Raw genomic sequence first — 23,987 nt, forward strand, 5'->3', positions numbered from 1 at the left:
AGGTTTTATGTAGGATATTCATATGGACAGGTACAAATTTGTGGCTTTGGATGAGTGGTCTTCAGAGAAGTCTACTATAAATCAGAAGGTAAAGCCCTTCAAACCTTGAATCTAAAATTATTGAATCTACTCCTTTTGCCTATTTGGGTTGGGTCACATAATGATGTGCATCACTGAAGGGATATTTAGGATGTCAATACTTGGAGTTAAACAGGAAATGGCCCCTTGTCCATGAGTCTTTCCCTTTGGGGCAGCTTTTCAGATAGACACAAACACCTAGAGTCTTATTTTTTTGTGGATATTTCAAAATTATACAGACAGAATTCCTTAAATAGTATACTATGAGAAAGGACAGTTTGTTTATGTAATTATGTTGCGAACTAGAATAGAACTAAAAAATATTCTGGTATCATTAATCTGTTTTTCTTTTTCTTAAAGATCCAGAAGCCCTGGATATAGTAGTTTTACTTAGTGTTGGTTAGTAATCCAGGGTGAATCACCTAAATCCCATTTGCTTATGATTTACACTGTAAACAAATTCTAAGACTCTGAACAATTCCTATACTGTATCTGGAAAGACTCTTTGTTTGGAAAATAAGTAATTCAAACTAAGGACAGAGAAAGTGGCTACATGTGAAGAGGAGTTCTGAATTACTTAGTTGAATTGAGTCATTTCAAAATTCAAGAACTTTTTTCAAGATTTGGCCTTGAGTTTAGAGCAGTTAATTTTTAACTAGTACTTGTTAAAATTTTAAAAGTTTAATCAAGATCCAGAAATATTTTAGAGGGGGTATAGAGGATTGTGAGATGGTGGAGGACCCAGATCCCTGCCAACCTGGCCTCTGTAGAACAGCCCTGTTCCCAAAATCCTCTCTAAAGTGCTACTCAAGGGCTCTGGCAACACAATCCGAAATTCAGTGATTTATGGCTTTAAAATAAGATTTTATCCTTGTGTGCTTGATTTGTAAAATATTTATAAAATAAATTTTGCATGGTTTCCATGCTTTTAGAACAAAAATAAAATAAACCTTTTTTTATCACTTAATACATTTAGAGGTGATTCAGACCAATCCTATCTGTGATTGAACTATAAGATCATAATACAGGTCAGTTTTCTGTTGGCCTAAATAGTGCACACGATCTTTATAATACTCATTGTGAAGAGCAGTTTACGTGAAATAAGATTGACTGACATTAATCGTCTTTCAGGCCATATAGACAGAGAGCAGCAGAGAAATTCTTAAATTTGCGTTTTCAAAATGTAACTTAGAGCTCAGAGATAATTCATTTAGAGGGAATGGGCAGAAGGAAAGGAAAAGGGATTTTGGACATCTCTAGCCGACTCCCTATCATCTTCAACCATAATATCATAGTATCGCTGCTTTAGGGATGGAGATAGATAAACAGATAGATTAGAAAGATGATAGATAGATAGATAGATAGATAGATAGATAGATAGATAAATAGATAGATAGATAGATAATTAACTCAATCTAATGGTGCCAGACTAACAATTTGGAAGACTTCTGCCTTCAGTAATTGCTCACTAATCTTATCCCACTCCATGAATATTTTTTTTTCTTTTTCTTTTTCTTTTTTTTTTTTTTTTTTTTTGTAGCCAGGGCACTCAACCACTGAGTCGCATCCCCAACCCTATTTTGTATTTTATTTAGAAACAGAGTCTCACTGAGTTGCTTAGCACCTCACTTTTGCTAAGACTGGCTTTGAACTCTTGATCCTCCTGCCTCAGCCTCCTGAGTTGCTGAGATTACAGGCATGTACCACTGCTCCCAGCCCCTGTGAATATTTCACGATGTTTCTCCTACCATTAAAATCAGTATGAGGAAAGAAAAGAGGTAATTCTTCATCTGCATTAGAGATTAGAAAAGACAGCAATGGTTGCAATTCAAACTGAACCCTGAATTTATTAAGGAAAAAATTAAAGAAAGTTTCAATCCAATTCAAAAGATGCAACTTAGATCACAGTTTTGAGGACAATGTATCCAGGCTTCAGGAGCAATTATTTTTTTTATGGAATACCAGATACAATTCTCAATTTTACCATTTCCCTTAATCATTTTAACAAGTAAACAATGCTCAACAGAAATGACCACAAATTTTAAAGCTGGTTCTCAAGGTATCACACAACTATGTACATAATTATGTAGTTTATAAATGGATATTTATGTACTTCTATACCAAAACATTATTTGGGAGTTGATGGTTACTGTTTTAGTATTTTATGAGTTACTAAATATGAAATTAATGAAATCACTAAAATGTATTGATTTGATATATACCAGAGCTGGTTTACATTGGCTTCTAAGGAAAAATTGCTAACATCACATTCAAACTTCTTGTTCATTGGCAACATATTGTTAGCCTGAAATCAGCCATGATGGGAGTATTTACACCACAGACATTGGCAGACAGGGTTTTTTAAGGTTTTTTCCACTGCTGCTTTTCATTCTAGAATTATACCAGTGGGGTGAATGTTGTAGTCACACTGTTAAACTCTGGGCTTTCTTAATGCTTTAAGTCAGAATAGATAGAGTTTCACTTCCCAGTCCTCACCTACCCCTTTTTTTTTTAAAGAGACAGGGTCTCATTGAGTTGCTTAGGACCTCACTAAGTTGCTGAGACTGGTTTTGAACTCACAATTCTCGTGCCTTAGTCTCCCATATCACTGAGATTACTGGTATATGCCCCCATGCCCAGTTCTTTTTGTCTTTTTACCAATTACATGAGAGTTATTTCAAGTTGCAGTATATGCAAGGGGAAGAATCTGATCAATCTTCCACTCTGCTATGATCTATAATCTGAATGACTCAAAGGCTGTACACAAATTACTTTTGTACTACTGCAGAAAAAGGGAATAGGCAATGGGAGTGGGAAAGCCTGGTTTCCAAACAAACACTGTGGATTGGGAAAGGCATTGACAATTCACCCTATAGTGGGCAGCAGCAGGTTGGGTAGACTCTTACACACCTTGCAAAGATTACTTAAATGTGTCAGATGAGGGAAAGGAGCCAAAGAACCTGGCAGATTATTCCTTCCCTGGGTGTACCTGCCACACACTGACAAAAGCCACCCACAGGTCACTCATGGGGCTGGAATGAAATTAATCACCTGCTTTTCGGAGGGAGCAGCCTTGCTTTCCTCTAGTTCTCAATATGTTTCTAAACATAATGCAAAATGCTCACATTGGTCTATGAAGCCCAAATTGGTTTGAATTCTGGCAACCACAGGGAGGACTTATGGCCCGGAGTTTCCAGTGGGCTTCTGTACTCAGCATCCAAATTAGCAGAAAGGTTGACAGCACTGTACCTTTTTGTCTGAGCAAGTGTCTGCCTCCCTTTGCTACTTAGAATCTGCATATAAAATGAGAACGTGTCATAACACAGGCATCGTCATACCCCTTTAGAAGTAGAGGTGATTTTGAGATCCTTTGTCAAATATTTTTGTTTTATTAAAGGGTAAACTCACACCCAAAGAACCTAAAGAATTTGCACAAATTTTTAAGGTTAGAATCCAGTCTTTTGGGTGAGTTTAGGACTTTCTCTACTGAATGATACTGCTTATTCCTTCTTAACTTATTCATCAAATATTTATTGACTATATCCTATCTCCAAATCATTGAAATAGAGATTCGCTAATCAGCAAAACAGATCATGAAGCGACTTTTTCCACTGACTCTTAATATTAAATATTTCCTGCTAAATTATGACTTTTAAATTATTTGTATTTTTGTGTTAATTCAAAAAAAAGGTAGCTTTTCAAATTTTGTGATAAATGTTATCCCTTTTCACTAGCTACATCTTGTCCTTCAAGACTCAAGTGATGAAACCTTTATACCGACATGTACCTCTAATCAGCCTAAACATAATTTTAATTTTTAGATGCCATAAATTTCATCATTGATAGTCTTAGTCACAACTCCTGGTTTGCCCTGTCCCATTGTAGATTCACTCAGAAAAGAAAGAACTATTAATCTCCACAAATACCCTCAAACAGACAGAAAGATATTCCTGGAGCCATTCCCATTCCCATTTCTTATTGACCAAAGGGTAAAAAAAAATGTGTAGCTCATTGTTCTTTCAGATTTTCTCAGACATCCTAAAGCCTTGGGAAGACTTACCACAAGAGAAGTACCCCTGTATTGAGCATGATTTATGAGGAAGGTAAACAGCCTTCCTTGTGTATGTTTTTTCTCCCTAAAAATACTTTTAGAACTGTAGTTTCCCTTCCTGACCACATGATGTGAGATGATCAAACTGAAATATTTTATCTTCCACAATTCCTGAATTTGTGACTTGAAGACTGAAAATAAATATGAGAAATGATAAGCAGACACATGTAACTTCTCTATCGCCTATGCCATCTCTTCTTAGGATGTGTGGTATCCCAATTCCAAACACTGAGGCCTGCTAGCCAGTTTCACAAATGATTGAAGATACTATTACAATGAATATAAGTTAAAAAAAAAAAAAAAAGAACTAGAAGAGAGCTGCATTATACTTATCCATATAGTGTTTGTTTTAATGACAGTCTAGGGACAAGATTTTTAAAAGCTTATCAGATGTCTTCCAGATGCTTCCTTTGTTCTGCACAAGAATCTAAGGTTTTATAAGCTCCTGGAGATGTTTTAATTACTTAATGAAATTAGGTAAATATAAAAGTAAATTCACTTCCTTTAATAAAAGTTAATTAATAACATTAAGTCTAAGAGGAAAGTGAAAATTCTAATGGCAAATTATGGTCTACATAGCTGTAACCTTTCATCTCAGAGACAGAGTTTGGAAGGCTATCAAGCAGGAGTACAACCATATCAGAAAATGTCATTTTCAATTCTTTATTTTAATCTCTAGTATAAAATGAATTTCTTAGGGAAATTCATTGAGATTTCCTTGTTGTCTGTTGGGTCTCCAAACCATAAACATCCTTAGAGCTGACTTTTCTTAGATTATTTTCCACTCTCTCCAAACTTCTCTACCATCAACACCGTCTCCCAAACCCACTATCTCATAGATAAGAAAGGAAGAGACTACAGGAAAGTAAAGGTGGTTGGGTAAAAGACCATATGCCCCACTCTGCGAAGATGCCTACTTGGTCTCCATAGCAAACTTGCCTCTTGGACTAGGAAGGCAGAGACGACCTAATCAAACTCATTTGCTTTACAGATATCTGAACTAAACCCAGAATAGAAAGGCTGGCCTGATATCAGCAGAATTTCATCAAGAACCCAAATCTTTTGATTTTAGGTGGCATTACTCTGTTATGCTAAAAATACAGAGCTATGGCTCCATACACATTCTGTAAGATACTGGATCTATTAAAAACATGATACTATTCATCAACTTTATGAAAACAAATTATGACAGCTCTTTTAAATAAACCCCAAAATAGATATTTCTTGGAGAATCGAGATTTGTTGTTTTAAGACCAATAACCGGTAAAAGTTTTTGTGAGGAAGGTCACAGTTCAAAGTTCCTTAACCACGTGAATTGGAATGAGGTTTAGTGCCTGATATAGTCATTTTGTTGTGTGTGGGGAGGATGGAAGATTGAATCCAGAGGCACTTTACCACTGAGCTACATCCCCAGTCTTTTTTAATTTTTACTTTAAGACAGGATCTCACTATGTTGTTTAGGGACTCTGTAAGTTGCTAAGGCTGACTTCAAATTTGTGATCCTCTTACCCCAGCCTCCTGAGCAGCTGCTGGGATTACAGATGTGCACCACTGCACCCGACTGGTCATTTTCTTTCCTTCTTTCTTTTTCTGTACCAGGAATTGAACCCAGGGGCGTCCTTTTTTAAAATATTTTATTTAGAGACAGGGTCTCACAAAGTTGCTTAGGGCCTTGCTAAATTGCTGAGGCTGACTGAACTCGAAAACCTCCTGCCTCAGCCTTCTGAGTCACTGGGATTACAGGTGTAGATCATCATGCCCAGCCCAGCTAGTCATTTTCTTCCAACATAAAATTCAAACATGACTAAGAAAGATGGCAAACATTACACATCCTTTCAAACTCCCCACCTCTTTATGCTTTAAACCAGATAATTTGGGGAAATCTTTAAGGTCTAGTAATTTTAAGCGGCACCATTGGTTTCCTTCTTCTCTTCCACTCTCTCTGGCTCCAGGAAGTGTTCATTCTCTATTTAATGGGGTCGTGACTGAGAACAAAATGAGAGCAATGGCCACTCAACCCTCTGTAGTCCATTAGGATCAGGGGGGCTCTGTTCCTGCTCCATGATTAGCCACAGACTGGGCTCTTTTTTCTTCCTTTTCCCTGTTTTTAAAAAAATACCTGTAGAATTGTGTGTATATGTGTGTGAAATAGAGACACAGAAAGAGAAAGAGTGAGAGAGAGAGAGAGAAAGAGAGAGAGAGAGTTTGCATGTACATGTGGAGAAAAAAGTAAAATACCTTAGGTATATATATTAATATCTGAAAAACATTCCATGTTTTAAGAAATATTGTTTGATTCTCAGTGCCAAATATAATTTCACCACTTTAAAATTAGGGAGGCTATTTATTAGCCTTTCTGTTTATTAGCTTCTTTTATAAGGTGATAGAAATAATTAAATGAATAATGAAAGAATAAATAAAAGCCCTCAACAACATGAGTTTCATGACTCTAAAACCTATTTCTTCATTCTCTCTTTTGCTTGCTTCCTTTTTTAACTAAAGAAATAGACTGTTCTCCAAATGATCTTTTCTACTAAGTTCTTTCATATTTTAGCTATAGATATCATAAGCCTTTCCAGATCCTTTGGAAATGTGCTGAAGTGGGGGGGTGGGTAGATCCAAATGAGAAAGTAAAAAAGATACTAATTCTAATAAGCTGAATTTAGGATAGGAATTGTGTAGAATAAATAAAATTACTTTCATCCATTTGAGATCTGAAGTTTTCAATTTCTAATTTTCAGTTCCTTTAGGCATATTTGATGAAGTTAGTAATATTTCTGTTAAGAGCAATCAATTTCAACTGATCTTTATAGCTCTTTTAGGTCTAATAAAACAGCACTGGAAGCATATCTGAAATAATAACCTAAGAATCAGAACTAGTTTAATATTCTTTTTAATTCTGGGGTGATGGAACTGTGAAGGAATTATGATCGGGGATGATGGTAGTTACTGGATACCTATCTGTAAATGTGATCACTAATAATTCACAGACAAGTCTAGAGTATCTAATTATACAAAGAAGAGGGTTATTCTTAGACTAAAGCATGATGTTGTGGTTTGGACATTTCTTTTTCTTTCTTCCAGAGTAGTACTTGTATAAGTGTCAGGGTTCAGCATGTGGCTCTGCAACTGGACTGTCAGAGTTTGTTTTCTGGTTCAACACATCTTAGCCACTGAGAATGATTAAGTGCCATCATCTATAATCCTCAAATTCCTCATCTTTAAGTGGAGAAGGGGAAATTACATTATTTATACCACTGAGAGGATATGACAATGAAACGGAATAATTCCTATAGCACTTCAAGGCCTGGCACCTAATAAATGTTCATTAAGTGCTACCTATTGTTGGACTTTTCATTTTACTTTTTAAAATACCTTTAAAATTAACTATCTTAACCTATGATTTTAAGGATGAGGCCCAGGAAAGCAATAAGGTGCCTAAGGTCCCAGTTGGTTGGCAGAAATATTGCACCTAGAACCCTGATCTCCTTATTCCTGTCCAATGTTCTTCCCCTACATACCTTAAAGAATATATAGGATGGAAAATGCCCTATAAATGTCCTCATTGGTATCTCCCCAAAATAACTGGAAATGGTTGCAAGTGCTAAGATAAGGAAAGAAAAATGCAGCAATTGAGATAAAACAACTTAAATCAGAGCAAGGTAGAAGATAAAAACTTGTCAGGCTAAAGTTAAGGTAGGGATTTAGAGGTCCATCAATTTGACCTCTGTTTTGTCATGAACTGTGCCTTTGGGAAGAATACCTGATTGCTTTGGTCCCGGAACGTAAAAACAGTAAGGAAAATATTATCAAATGCCACTGGATTATTGTCAAGAAAAGTCAATAAAAATGATTAGCAATATACAAGTGTTCCATAAAAGCTTAATAATCAATGGTATGTAAGCAGCATACCACTGAGTATCTGACAGGATGCCCATGTTTTATAAACAGCATTTATGGACTTTCACAACTCAAATGTTCACTCTTTATGAGTTGCGTATAAATTTGGGAAGTGGTTGAAACCACATTTGAAATCAAAACCGTTTATGAGGCACCCTGCCAAATAAGTGTAAATATCCCTGGGAAATCTCACATCGAACACACAGCTCGGTAGAAATGGAGCTGTTTTTTGGAAAGCTAAAAGGTGAATGGTTCCTTTGGGTCTTAGAAAAATGTTCTGGGAAACAAAGAATTTCCCTAAATCTAAAAATGTGGGTTGAGTATTTCATTTTCTTACACATAATTAATCATCCTTGATTTTGCACCTATTCTTTTTGCTAGTAATTTGGCTTCTGTAATACACATTATATACAACTTATTTAATAGCATAGATCAGAACTGCACCTTGGCCACTGAAGCACTCTCATTCATATTTTGTACCTGGCATACAGAGAAATTCCACACCTATTTGCACAATTTAATTGAGATTCTCAATATGATAGTTATAAAAGCTACTACTTGATTTCCAAAACCAAATGAGAAATCTCTAAGATCAAAGGACCATATCTTATTCATGTTTGTGACACTAATACCTAGCACAGCAGAAAGTTACTACAAATGGAAGGGAAAAAAGGAAAAAAAAAATAGAGAGAAGAAGGACCATAAACAAAAGGAGAAGATGAGAGGGAGGGAGGAAAAAAGGAAGAGAGAAAGAGATAAGAAGATGATAATTTTTCTATTCAAATAGAGAATGGCAAACGGAAACTTTCTTCCTCCCCAGAGCATTACTAATGAGTCCTACTTGAAAGATGGAATGAGACCATGAAAATAAAAAAATGCAGCCAGCAACAACCTGCAGGACATCTAGAGTGATTCAGAGTTATAATTCCAACTAGCACCAGTCAAATATCCAGTCACCCAGTCAACATCACTAGTTGAAAGCCACATGGAAGGGTTACCTTGGAATATTATATCCCTGCATATGGTCACAGCATCAGTTTTGGAGTCCTCTATTGGGGAAAGTCAATAGGCTCTTATGGAGAAGAGGAGACACAGTAGAGAATTCCTTCACTGAGAGGCAATAAGCACACTGCTTGGCAAGAGACTCAAAGGACATAATCACTAAAAGTGGCTCAAAATTTCTCTTCTCATGGATGAAGTGGGCAGTGTCCTACAGATGCTTTAAACACTAAGGAATCCTCATGGGAAACACACTGAGCCAGTGGCACACACTTGTAATCCCAGCAGCTTGGAAGGTTAGTCAGGAGGGTCATAAGCTTAAAGCCAGCCTCAGCAACTTAGCATGGCTCCAAGCAGGCTAGTGATACCCTGTCCCTAAATAAAATATAAAAAAGGGCTGTGGATGTGGTTCAGTGGCTAAGCACCCCTGGGTTCCATCCCCCGTACCAAAAAAGAAACACACTGAAATCTTTTGATCATAAGCACATCTAAAGCTGGGCAGGCAGAGTGGTGAAACAGGGAGAGGAGATATGTTTAGAAGATTAAAAAAAGAAGAAAATGAACTAATTTCAAAGTTCCTAAGTGCAAATGGCATCCACCAGTTATAAAATACATGACATATTTATAATTTACAAATTCTTTCCATATGAATTAAAGCAGTGATCAGATTCAATCCAAAATTTTTGACCCTCTTACTAGTAGAAATTATTTTCTCAGATTCTTTCTTTTGAGTTATTTTGCTGCCACCCCCACTGTACACTCTTGGTTTCTCTCTCTGAGCCCTTCTAGGCAGCCATAGAGTTCTAAATCAAACCATGGTAACCATCCATTTCCAAACAGTATAGCCCAATTGAAAGCATTGCTCTTTTAACCTGTGTGAGAATGAAGCTCAATGGGAGATGGAGGAAATGTGATACAGAGCCTCTGGGGATTTGGGGCTGATATGAAGTGATAGATCTCCTTGTCATATTTAGTTTCTGTGATTCCATGCTATTCAACACAACTGAGCAATCTGTGCTTGTCACACATACCAGGCAAAGCTAATAGATAACTCAGTCCAGAAAGAAACTGCAGGCAGCATGTCAGAATCTAACCAAGAGGACAATATCTACCCGAAGCTAAGAAACAATGTAAATAAACTGCCCTTGGTGATTACCTTCAAGTTGAACTTCAACTACACTTCCAATCATCTTGCAATGCATGATACACAATCCCATTAGCTGAGATAATTTTCAGATAAAATTTGCACAATTTAGGACAGAGTATGATCTCTACTTTCAGTGATCAGACACATTTTAAATCAAATAACTGAATAAAATTAGAAAAGGTACAGAGGAATATATGAATGGGTGAAAAAATGATTAACTATAAATTAAATCTATTCAATTTTCATTCATTCTACTTTTGACATTTATTGAGCACTTACCCATAAAATATTTTAATAATCCATTTATAATGATCATAACTTCAAAAATAGCAAAATGAAATTTCCTTATATTACATATTAGACTTTTCATTGATTCCAAAAGTCATTCTTGCTATCAATCTCAGTCATGAGTAGATACCTAAAATCACATCAGGTCTTTGTGTATATACTCAAAACTTTAGAAATCCTAATGAAAATATGGTCTGAGCAATACCAAATATGTTCTATATTTAAAGGCATGATTAATTTCCAAGATTTATATAATGACATGACAGATAGTTGTCCCTATGCAGAATGTTTTCCATACAAGAAACTCAACCCTTAAACTTAAAGAAAAGATATTAATGCCATTTATTTTGCTGTTAAATTAAAACCAACACCCCATTCTTTATCACATACCTTACCTTTTCCAGGGGGAAAATTCCCATCTTCTTAACCACAAAGTCAGGCCCCTGGGGCAGGTATGTAGTTAGGATAAAGGTTTAAAATGAGTCACTGGTACAAAGAAGGATGAGATAGATCTGGAGCTAGAGTATGAAAGTATGCAGTGATAACTAATCCACTATATATTCTTACAGAACTTTAGGGGTAAGATAAAATAAATAGAACTGAAAATATCTAGAATGGTCATCTGCCATCCTGTAGTATCTAATTTGGAGAAATGGCAATCAAAGCAAATGGTTACTTTCTCAATCGATCTGATAGTAAGATGCCAAAACATATCCCAGACCATTCTCATGAAGTAGGTCCTTTCCCAAGGGTAAGATTGACTATGGTCAAGTCTTTATTTGGATACTTGGTCACTTGATTGATTAAAACTATGGGGCTTTAAAGTGGTAAATCCAAACTTTTAAGTTGGTACAGAAGCAATGTCATCTCTAAGGATCTTTGGGGTTGGAAGGTCAACTAGAGAAAGACCTCGGAGACTGTTGGCATCCTTCATCACTGTGGATGTGTTAAGAGTGAGGACAAACCTTGTCTCCAGAAGTGAAGGCTCATTTTATTTCAATTCTGCACAGGCTCTTTGTGCAGTAATAGTGGAAACACTCAAACTTGAGTTACATTTCCAAACCAAAGAGAATCCAATAATCATAGTCAACATTGAATTATTTATGCATATGAAAGAAAATAGTGTCTTCAAAAAGAAAATAATAATTTATGTTTGACTTCACAACACATATTTGGAGTTTTTTCTTTTGCTTTTGGCAACATCAACAGACTTATTTTCCTAATTATGTTTGACCTCAGTTAATGTCACAATTAACATTCTCCAAGCCTACACATACAAACACACACTACTCACCAATTGATGGTGGGTGGAATGCCCAGAAACATATTGTAGGATAGGGAAAGGTGGTCTGAGATTATGTTTTTGCTGCGGGCAATTCACACACTAGATAATCTGGATCAGTAGAGTTGGCTGTATTTACACCACTCTCTTCCTGGAGCCAATTAACCACATTAGCTAATTCCCATCCATAAAATATATGTAGCCTCAGTAATTACTTATTAAACTAAGTCTATCAGCACACAGAATATTTTCTTTTCACCAGGATTATCTAGCCTGACTGTATCAATCCAATTAAGCTCTCTCTAGCACTGGCTGCTGTACGGATCTTTCTGAGTTTTCCCTCAGGCTTGGAGAAATTTGGGGAATTAAGTACCTCCCTTGATTCCTAGAAAATTCCGTCTAGACTTTTCCCTGGTGCCCTGAAGGTCTGAGTGGACGCCCGGGCGCATCCGCCCGCTGCATCGCCCCTCTGGCTGGCTCACCTATCTTCTCTTCGGCTTGGCTGCTCTCGGCAGTCTCCGTCGGAGGCTGGGCTGTCGCCTTGGCGGCAGCATCCTCTGCAGCAGGGGTGGTGGCAGCAGCAGCAGTGACAGCAGCAGGCACGTCGGCTTGTTTAGGCTCCTCCTTGGCGGGCACGTCTTCGGCCTTGGAGGACGGCGAGTTGTCGGTGGAAGCTTTAGCGGCACTTTCTGTCTCAGCAGAGCCGGCCTTTTCCTCCGAGGGGGCAGGAGCCTGGGGGGCCGCCTGCTCGGGGGCAGCGTCGCCCTCCGCCTTCTTCTCCTCGGAAGGGGTGTCTCCTGCTTTGCCGGGCTCGTCGGCCTTGGGCCCAGGGGCTGGGGCCGCGTCGGCAGCCGGGCCTTCTCCCTCCTTCTTCCCCACCCCGTCGGCAGCAGGGGCTTCCTCCTTCTTCTCGTTTGCTTCGGCCTCGGCAGCTTGGGCATCGCCCTTCTTCTCTCCTTTGAGCTTTTTCCTTGTTATGTGTCCACGGAAGCTAGCCTGAATTTTGGTCGCGGCCTTATGAGCTTTGTCTTCTGGTTTGATTCCATCTTGTTCAATCTTTTGGTCCTCATCATTTTTTTCAACCTTCGAGGAGAAAATAAGGAGGAAAAAAAGAAGCTCAAGTCACAACATTAGACAAATATTTAGTGAGTCATTTATTCTGTGCCAGGCACTGAACTGGGAGTTAAGGAATCAACAATACTCTGAAGTTCAAGTCAAGGTTCCCACAGTATTATATGGGAATTCCCTTGACCTTCCAGAATCACTGGCATTATTTCATTCTCATTTCCTTTCTGCAGCTCAAGTGTTGCTCTACTGACAAACTTAAACCACTTTGGCTTTAGATGTACCTTGACAATTCAAATCGCATTCGCCTTAGGCTTTAGTCAAAGAGCTCTGAAAGACTGGAATTTATTATTTCTGAGAGCAACTCTGTAAAAACATTTTTTTAAATTAAACAAAAGTTTATATTCACCCTAAGAGTTCAGACATAATAAGGAGATTAATATTTTGATTACTGAAGGTAATAAAATGATATCTAACTTTCTCCTATGTGTGGTCCAACATCAGACCTTCAATTTCTTTTCTTTTTTTTTTTTTTTTTGGTAGTGGGGATTAAACTCAGGGGCACACCAACCACTGAACCTCATCACGAACCCTATTTTGTATTTTACTTAAAGGCAGGGTATCCCTGAGTTGCTTAGCACCTCGCTGTTGTAGAGGTTGGTTTTGAACTTGTGACCCTCCTGCCTCAGCCTCCCAAGCCACTGGGATTACAGACGTGTACCAGCACACCCAGCTAGACCTTTTAAATTTGAATACAGAAAATAGTCATTATTTCTGAGTTTAAAAAGTAAGAAATACTCTTTCCATTTTTCAAAAATTTGCATATATTTACTAAACCACAATTTCTTATACTTAAAACAATTTAAACCTAAAATTAGCTTTCATTATCATCAGTCAAGTCATCCTACTATGGAAGACAAGAGACTGGAATATAATATTGTGCACTTGTGCATGCATGTGTGTGTGTGTTTGTGTGTGTGTGTAATATTGGAAATTGAATCCAGGGGTAAACTACCACTGAGCTTCATACTCAGACCCTTCTACTTTAAAATTTTGTGACAGGGTCTCACTAAGTTGCTGAGGTTGTCCTTGAACTTGTGATCCTCCTGCCTCAGCCTCCTGAGTCCCTGGGATTACAGGTGCTCACCGTGCCCGGGTAGAATGCAAAAATTTGGGATGGCAACATTTGCAGCCTCACATGTGCTACAAATGACTTTTCCACTTGGAAATTAAATTAGAAGATAATAATATAAGGAATAGTAGTTGGGGGGGAAAGTAGAGGCAAGTACACAAGATTCTCCATAGCTTCATTGCTTGTCATGGTACCCCAGCTAGCTTCTGACAGTATGCATTAATTCCTTCCTTTAACTTTTGAACATTTAACTTTTGCTTGGTTTGTGAACACTGTTCTAGCCACTGAGAAATAAAGTAGTTAGCAGTATCTTCCCTTCAACAGACCACTAGCAAAAGAGTGTTTATCATGCGCGATGTCTTGTGCTTAGTCCCAAACTTGGCCTTGGCCTTGAACTTGGCCTTTGCTTCAGTTAAGGAGGTAAATCACAGTAGCCAAAACACAGTATGTTTTCCACCTGCCATACCAGCTGTGCCCCAGTGACCCAGATCCTGCTAATCATGGTGTAGTCTTGTTTGACATTCTTTGGAAAAGCACACAGGACTGTTACTGTTTAAAATACGTTAGAGGATTGACAATTTTCTCAGTAAAATTCAAGAATAAGTTTTTCTTCTTCCTCAGTATCCATACAAAGAAGGGAAGGGTAGGGGGAAATTACTTTAGAAAAGCCCATCCTGCCATCCTGCTCCCTCCTCCCAGCCCTAGGCTGCAACTGCTTCTCCCTCTGCTGCACTACCACCTTCCTGCCATCCTGCTGTTCTTGATGATTCCTACTGGGATGCACACAGCACAATCTGGGGCATAGGAGCAGCTGTCTCTGCCAGGAGCTCTCTGCTCAGAGATGGAATCATAACCCTGTAAAATTAACAGTTGTGAATGGAGCACAGAGCCAAGATGCTGTTATTTATTTTGTTCTGTCTTGAGTTTTCTGAATGAGGCACTATCTTATATGATAGGACATTTGCACTTGGGCACTGATGCCAAGTGGTTCTTTAATACAAATACTGTTCCTCATAAAAGTAAAAAAAAAAAAAAAAAAAAAGGATCATTTCAGAGTGGGCAGGTGTGCAGAAAAGACCCTCTAGTGACTCAAGAAATTTTAGAACCTTGTTTTCCTTATAAAAACACAAAGGAGATGAAGTATTTTACAAAACTGGAAAATACGAAAATAAGAAAGCTGATAATCTGCATAATATTAAGAAGCTACATAGATAAAGCAAAAGCTCCTCTTGATTCTCTTTCACAGAGCATCTGCCACTTTGACTTTACAGATGATCAGGATTTAAGTTTCTGTATATAGTGTCTCTGTTAAAATGACTATCTAGAAAGGTTCAGACTAGACCCATCAATCTTATTGCTAATCAGGAGTATAAAGAACACAAGAGAAGACGGGGCGGGCAGGAGGAGAGAAAATCAGGGAAGATTGACTGCAGTCAGAAGAGAGAAGTGAAACCAAGGCCATAGAGCCAGGTACCCAAATAGGTAGGTAGATCCACTCAAGGAGATGTTTCAAGTACTCCACAGGCATGTAGCTTGTCCTGGAGAAACTCAACCTCATTAGAGATTTAAAGAAACTTGACTGGGAAAGGACAACCAACACTCTAAAGATTTTTCAGATAGAGTGAAGAAAGGGGAGAAGGGGAAAGGAAGTGTGGGAAAAGGAGGAAGGAGTTATGGGAATAGAACAGGAGGGAAGGAGAAAGTTGTAAAACTGGGTGTTAAGCAGACAAGGTCAAATTGGGTATATATGCATCTCTTTTGCATTTGTAATTGATTCTGTTAATAAAGCTTAAATTACACGTTGTTTTTCTGGTAAAAATCTTTTTTGCAGTACTTAAAGTAACTAGTCTGGGAGTGTATTTTGTTAAGGGAGGAGATAAGGAAAAAAAGAGCATTTCCCTAGGCTGGCTACTGGGGTAGTCTAAGGTGTTGGGATACTTGAAAATTTTCCCAACTAGAAAGAGAAAGCAAAGGACATTTGAGCCCAAAGAATCAGAGATCGCTCGAAACATTCAGCACAATGCTTTCAATTTCTAAAAGGGGAAGACATGGCTCTCAAAAGGTAAATGACTTTCTAAATTCATAGAGTAAGTGAGTCAGTGGCCTTTTACTTGAACTCAGGTTCCCTTCTCCAAGTTCATGCATCTCCCGAGTTCAACTTTATTGCTTGTAGAAAAGTTTGGAATTTCTTGTACAGGATAATCCATAAAGCAACATATCAACATTCTCATTCACATATTCATTGACAATACTGAATATCTATGCTGAGCACTAACGGGAGCGCACATGCGAAACACACGCACATGCACACGCACACGCATTCTCACTCATGAGGAGATGGATGCTGTCTCTGCCCATGCAGGATTCTCTCTTAAGTACACTTAAATTACTCCATAGTACTTTATCATTTATTTTCCAGGAATTCATAGATGCCTGGTCTTACATTCAACTTGTAAAATAAGACCAACTGTCTAAAATTATGAGTTCCAAATGGAAGATATTCAGAAAAGGGATCCTGGTATTTAATGACTAGAGAATCAGCTCATATGTTTCAGTAAATATCGATTTGTTTTTTTAACTCATTCTTGCCACAAATAAGCTTTGTGCTAAGCTATGATGTTTTCTGAGGGAATTTCAAGATTCTTTGATTTTACATGGAATTCTCACTATCTGGGAATTAACTGAAGAGGACATTACCATGCAGTATGTTATATTTAGAAAGAGTATCATTATGAATTGCCATGACTATTTTATGAATTTTTATTGCTATAGTTGAATTTTCTTTTACTGACTGGAGTATTTGCAAGCCGTGTAATTCACAAAATTTTATAGGAAATGAAACTACATGAACACTTGACTTTTCAAAGAACATTAAAATCTTGGGCGAACATTGGTCTGAAAAAGTAGTATCATTATACTAACATTTTGGAACCTAGTCAAATTTCTAAATAGATTAGATGAAAGAATGATAATTTTCATTGACATTTAATAATCACACATGAGAAAGCCAGAAAAATCCATTTGAATATGCAGTTTTGTTGCTCTGGTTAATGTTTCTTTTCTCCTTTTTGGGGGTGAGGGCAGGGAGAATGAATGGACAACTTAAGTTTTATTTTAAAATGTCCAAACATTGACATTCATTATGTTACAGAAGAGCACTAGACAAAAACCCATGAATGTCTAACTTTCAGAACTAAAAATAATATCCATCTTTCTGGGATACCTCAATGCATTTAAATTTTTCCAATTATCATAGGAATACCTTGACCTTCCAAGCAAAGAAAAACTTCTTCTGCTACTAAAATAATACTATTATAGTACTTCAAATTTTTCTCTTTAAAAGTATTGATTTTTAAATGCTTATCACATAATTATCAACAAATATACCAATTCTTCTAAGAATATCTTTAGTAAACTAAAATGTCAATTTGAACACAAGACATTTTTGAGAAGTAAAACTGAAGAGGTGAAGACATCCTAAGAAAAATGTTTTTTTTTAGCATATTTTCATTTTCATGCTCATCAGATTTTTATGTAGACTGTGAAACAGAATAAAGAATTGGTGAATAGGGCTGGGGAGATAGCTCAGCTGGTAGAGTGCTTGCCTTGCAAGCACAAGGCCCTGAGTTCTATCCCCAGTACCAAAAAAAAAAAAAAAAAAGAATTGGCGATTATACATGAAATCTGGCAAGCACCTAGTTACGGCTCATTCTATTTTTTATTAATAATTTATTGAGGTAGAATTCACATAATTTTACCCTGTTTTGAAGCATCGTTGATACCCTGTCTTTATGCTTTTGAGAGAATATCCAAGTACTAAAATGATTTACAGTGGAACTTTTATACTTTCTTTGAACCTAATCAAAGATCAGAAATACAGTAGAGTGTCCCTTATAAATGAAAAAATTTTAAAAAATGGAGGATGGATGAACTTCCTCCAGTTCTGTAGATGAAATATCTTTGCATGTTTCTCGGTAGTGTAGAAAAGCAGGTGTTATTCAAAAGAGGAATAGTCACAGCTGGAATACACAGGGATCCCTCAACACCAAGTCTGGTTTGAAGATTGAACTGAGAGTAAGAATAGAATGAGGAGCAGAATTTAGGTAGAAGCAATGTAAGTGTTATGCCTTTGTCAACAATTATCATAACTTGTTTAAACTCTGATGTTCAGTCCAGTAAAATGTCATTTCTCAGTTACTGAGAAGATGGGAGTACACAGACTATAAAGACTGAACAATTATCCAGGGGAATGTGAGACAGAAAGAGGAAACATGGAACTGCTGACAAAAGGATGTTGTTTTGTTGTTGTTATTGTTTTATACTGGGGATTGAACCCAGGGGACACTGAGTCACACCTCCAGCCCTTTTTATTTTTAATTTTGAAACAGGGTTTCACTGAATTGCTGAAGCTGACCTCTAACTTGTGATTCTCCTACCTCAGCCTCCCAAGTAGTTGGGATTACAAATGTGTCCTATAGCACCCCACCTTATCCCTTTTAAAAAAAGGTATAACGTAATACTACAACTCCAGAGTCATAATAAGTGGACAGGCAATGTTATTGATTGACTGACTACATAAGAAAACCAAATATCCTGTGTTGGAAACTGTAATAGTAATGGTAATTTTACAGGAAAGAGCTAGTAATTAAAAGATAAATCTTTGGTTCATTTTCATATATTTCTTATTTAACCTGTATGACTCACCTACTTCCAAAATGATATGAGATAGTATATTTAGCACAACATATAATACTATTGGGGAAAACTCAGTTTTCATTCAGAAGAGTTATCTTTCATTTTATTTTATGTATTTGTAAACCTATTTTCCCACAGAGTCAGATAAAGGTAAAGAGCACATTACAATGGACATCTTCTAAGAAATAAAATACTCAGTTTATGAGAAAGGTATCTATTTTGCTGCTGATTCCCCAGTTTCTAGAATGCTACCCGACACGCAGCAGGTATTCACTTAATATTTGCTTAACGAATCCAAAATTTCAGCTTCTCAAGTAACATCACTTCACAAAAATGGTACAGGAAGTTTAGGATTGCAGTTCAAAGCCAGTCTTAGCAACTTAGCAAGGCCCTAAGCAACTTAGTGAGATTTTGTCTCTAAACAAAAAATAAAAAGGGCTGGGGATGTAGCTGAGTGGTTAAGCCCCTGGATTGAATCCCTGGTATTAAAAAAAAAAAAAAAAAAAAAAAATGGGGCAGACAAAGAAGTTGGGATTCTTCTTTTAATATGGAACATTTCAGCAATTTGCATGTCATCCTTGCACAGGGGCTGTGCTAATCTTCTTTGTATCATTCAATTTTAGTATATGTGCTGCCAAAGCATGCACTAAGATTTAATTTTGTTAACTTTTATTAAAATGCTTCATTCCCAATGATAAACTTCAAGAGCATCTAAGATAAATGTTTTGTTTTTTTTTTTTCCAGTTACAGAAGTGGATGTGAGGAGTCCAACAAGGAGAGACATAACAAAACTAATGACATGCCATCACATGACATCAATAATAACAATAATAATAAGCCAAGCATTTATAAATATATATATATATATTTATATATATATATATATATATATATATATATATATATATATATATTTTGTACTGGGAATTGAACCCAGAGGTACTTAAACACTGAGGCACATTCCCAGCCTTCTTTTATATTTTATTTAGAGAAAGGGTCTTGTTGAGTTGCTTAGGGCTTCGCTAAATTGCTGAGGCTGACTTTGAACTCATGATCCTCCTGCCTCAGTCTCCCAAGTCACTGGGATTATAGGTGTGTACCACTGCACCCAACTGCACCCAAGCATTTAGAAATAGTAAAGATACAAACAATAATGATAAAGACAACTGATTTATATTCATTTTATTTATGGATTGGCTAGACTTATATCAATAAAATTAGTTTTCTCAATATCTTTCTTTTCTTCAAAGTAACTGGTGAAAATTTCATGGGGGATTGTTGAAGGATCTCTATTTCCCTCTATTAATACTTAATCTGTGTATCATTCTCCAAGGTCTAAGAAAAATAGGATGGGGAGTCTAGTCCTTTAGTTATTCAAGGAAGAAAGACCCTTTTCCTCAAACTGGGATTGGGAAGAGCCTAGAGTTGAGATAGGCACATATTTATGCTGGTCATCTGCCAGGGTATGTTTTGGGCTGAAGTTGACTAGCTCTTCTAGATAACTTTTGGGTATGGTAGACATAGTTATAAGATGCCTAACTGAACCAAGGGCCAAAGTCACTGACACTCAGGCAAATACCGGGCGAGAATCTGCCCTTGGAGAAAGAGGCTCTGCTCTTGAGCAATGGAAATCACTCTGCTGATGAATGCTACCTGCTGCAGAAGCTTATGTTGACAACCTCTAGAAGTGGGATGCTCAAAGGAGAGAAGGGCAGGGGAGGTGAGGGAGACACTGAACTCAGCTCTCAGAGCCATTACTTTGCCTGTAGTGGCCACTGAACTGGAAACAAAAGGGAGGGACTCCCCATCAGGTTGCTGAAAAGGCTGACATCACAGGCCATGAGAGGGACTGTGAGGCTTCTGCTGACAACTGGAGTGAGAGGGGAAACAGCAGGCAGCCAATACAACTGGGAAAATAAAAAAACAGAAAACATCCTACGAGCAGACAGCTCCCTGCACCACCACCAGAGATGACCCCTTTCCCATGAGACCCCAACAGCAAAACACATCCTGAGTGCTAGAGATGGTCAGAGCCAACCAGCAGGAAGCGAGCCCCTGTGCCTGTGGAACTTAGCATAAAACAAACTTCTTTCCAGGTAAAACACTACAAAATGTCTCTTATTGGACAATCGAGAATACAAGATACGATGAAATAAATATTTTTAAATTTCTAGATTCTTCCTATTATATGAAATCCAACCACTGATTTTGGTAATGAAGCCCCTTTATAAATTATACTCTGAGTCAGCAAGTGCTTGGTGCCTTTTGTTCAATGAGTCCTTCCTCATTCACTCTATCATCCTTTCCCCAAATGTTACCACCCTTGGTCTGCTGATGGTACAGTTTGCTTTAGTTTTTGAGTTGTCCCCCCAAAAGCCCATATGTTAATACAGGACTGTTGAAACAAATTGATCAGATTGTGAAAGCCATAACATAATCAATGGATAAAGTTGATTGATTAATTAATAATTTGAGTGGATTACTGAGTGGTAACTATAACAGGTGGGACATGATAGGAGAAAGAAGGTCACTGGGAGTGTGCCCTTGGAGATTATATCTTGTCCCTGGCTCCTTGCTCTCTTGCCTCTGGACTGCCATTGGCTGAGTAGTTTTTCTCTGCCCTTCTGCCCACATGTCCTTTCTCACCTCAGGTCCAGAACAATGGAGTAGGTCACCCATGGACTGAACCTCTGAAACTGTGAGCCCAATTGAACTTTACCTCCTCTGAGTTGTTCCTGTCAAGTATTTTGGTCACGGTGATAAAAACCTGACTAGCATAACTTACTCTGTTTTTCCTTCTTAGTACTTACAATCATCGGACATACGATTTTATTTCATTAATAACTAAAACTTCCCATGAACTATAAACTCAGAAAAAAACCCCGTCTATTTTGTACAATCCTCAAAACCTTAACGACTAAAACACCTCCAGTTGCAAAGTGAACTCTTAAAAGGTATTTATTGGTAGTTAAGTGACTATTTGCCACTTGGCATTGGTGACCACGAAGCATGTAAGTGGGAGGCTTTCAGTCAACTGGGTATCTCTGCCCTGCTATGCTGTGGATAAGCTCCTGGCATGAATGCTGGGACCCGTCACCAAGCTTCTCTCTAGCAGTCATCTTTCTCTAAGCTCTTACATTTATAATGAGTACACAGTACATGCATTTTGCATTTAAATTCAATCCTCGTAATAATTGTGTGTGGAACACATCACTCTCCCTTTTTTATAATCAAGTCGACTAAGGAAACAGAAGACCTGGTGCTACCCAGCTTCCAGATTACAGAGTCCATCCTCTGTCCTACTCTTTGTCCAGTGCCTTTTAAAGTACAATGTAGAAAGCCAATAGTACTTTGCCCTGTAAGAGCATGGGTTATGGAGTTAGACATGTGGAGGTGTGAAACCAGCTCTGCCACTTACCAGCTCTTGACCTTGAACAAGTCAGCTTCCAGTTACTTATCTATAAGATGGAGGAATAGCAGGAAGATTCTATTGGGTTGTTGTGAAGAGTAAACCAGCTAATGTACATAAAGTACTTAGTACAGTCCCTGACACATTGTATATGCTGGAAAAGAGGTAGATCCTACTATTTTTATCATCATAATCATTGTCATTATGATTATCCTCTCAGGGTATTTTCTACATCATGATGAGACTAAGCTAAGATATGTGAGTAAGGTAAATACCAAAGGAGGTTGGTCATTATGCCTCATTCACCCTGTGATCGCTGACGTCCACACCTGGGAGGGGAGAAGATGTTCTTTAACTCTATAGTTGTACTGAACAATCTCTCCTCAAAGAGACAAGCAGAAAACTGTCTAAAATGTGCCACAATATTTGAATAAGTTTGTTCCTATCCCTAGGAAGTGGGGAGATCTAATTACATTGTCAAGGTTGAATCATTGTCCTGTCTTCTACCAACTGATTCCCTCTCAATCCTCTCTACCTTTATCCATCCCTCAAACCTCCACATGTTCCAGCAGTTTAGTGATAAAGTCTATTTATTTTCAAAATATGAACTTCACCTGACACCCCCTCATTCCACAAAAGAATAAATAAATAAAATAAAATCTCATTTAACTACCTTTTATTTATCAACCCAATACTGACCCGGATATATCCCTTACATATCCAGTAAAACAATTGTCTGTGTAGGTTCTGAAAGCTACTCTATGTGTTTATGTCTGGTAATCTTCCTATCTGATACCAGTTATGAAAGCAGATATTTGTGGGGGACTAGCTTAGGAGTATCTGTTCTCAAGGAGAAAGATCATTATAATCTCAGATTTCCAACTCTATGGCCAATGCTCCCCACGTGCTATTTAATAATACCCAAATGTCATGTATCTAATATCTAGTAAAAATAAATATCTTCTGTCTTCAGAGTGCAAGTTATTATATTCTTGTTGGTGAGAGAGATGAAGAAGAACTTGGGACTCTTTGCAAAAAAAGAAAATAATGGTAGGGGCTTAAATGAGTGTATTACACATTATGACGCACTTTCAACTTAAAATTTTTCCTCAAGGAATTACAATGAAGTACACTGAGCAAGTGTGCTATCATCTTTGCAAATTGAGGAAAGAGATTGGTGGAAAGCCCCATAGTTCAGAGAATGTGTCTTAAATGTAGGTCTCTAATCTCTTACATTTTAGAGAACCTAACAAAATCAAACTAAAAATTCAATGCTAAATATTCAGGAAGTATCATGGAATAAGTAGCAATCCTAACATCAACTCTGAGACTCTTGGAAGTACTTTTTAATTAACACAATCAGTCTATATTTCAGATCTCATGAAAGGAGTGCCTTCAGAATCTCTTTTAAAGTACACCTATGTATTTGAAGTGGCTGGTAGGATGATCTTATAGGGCTCTGCTGTCTGTCAGCAATAATTTTGCACATGCCTTAATATTCTATATTGATCACCAGGTGACTTTCCTTTTAGAACAGTACTTGAAAAATCTAAAAAGAAAAAAAAAGCAAGTGTGTTTCTTCCCTATTCTAGAAGATACATGGTTAGATTCTTCTGTGTATGGAAAAATCAATCGAATATTTTCATTGTTAGGCTGCAGCAGAGGGCAGGTAAGGGGGTGAAGTGGGGTGTCAGGTACAGGTCATATAATTCTGAGCATGAATACACTTTTAATTGGATTTCCACCCCCAAGCAGCTGAACTATTTAAGGTAAATACACAAGAGCCATCAAAATTTTGTAAATCATCCTGGTGTGATGCCACACGCCTGTAATCCCAGTGACTGGAAGGTTGAGGCAGGATCTCAAGTTCAAAGCCAGTCT

General features: G+C 37.5%; 1 protein-coding gene and 1 non-coding gene across 2 annotated transcripts in view; both read right to left on the reverse strand.

Moving 5' to 3' along the window:
* Positions 1–23,987, reverse strand: part of Gap43 (growth associated protein 43) — a 95,656-nt gene that overhangs the window by 29,963 nt on the left and 41,706 nt on the right. Inside the window, exon 2 of the mRNA XM_047564595.1 lies at positions 12,288–12,888. Coding sequence (XP_047420551.1) covers positions 12,288–12,888 — 601 coding nt within the window. The remainder of the gene's footprint in view (positions 1–12,287; positions 12,889–23,987) is intronic.
* LOC124993905 (U6 spliceosomal RNA) lies at positions 19,239–19,340 on the reverse strand. The gene has a single exon (XR_007110417.1). It is a non-coding gene; the product is annotated as a U6 spliceosomal RNA (small nuclear RNA).

The sequence above is a fragment of the Sciurus carolinensis genome, chromosome 9, assembly GCF_902686445.1.
Source record: "Sciurus carolinensis chromosome 9, mSciCar1.2, whole genome shotgun sequence".
NCBI classification, from domain to species: Eukaryota; Metazoa; Chordata; class Mammalia; order Rodentia; family Sciuridae; genus Sciurus; species Sciurus carolinensis.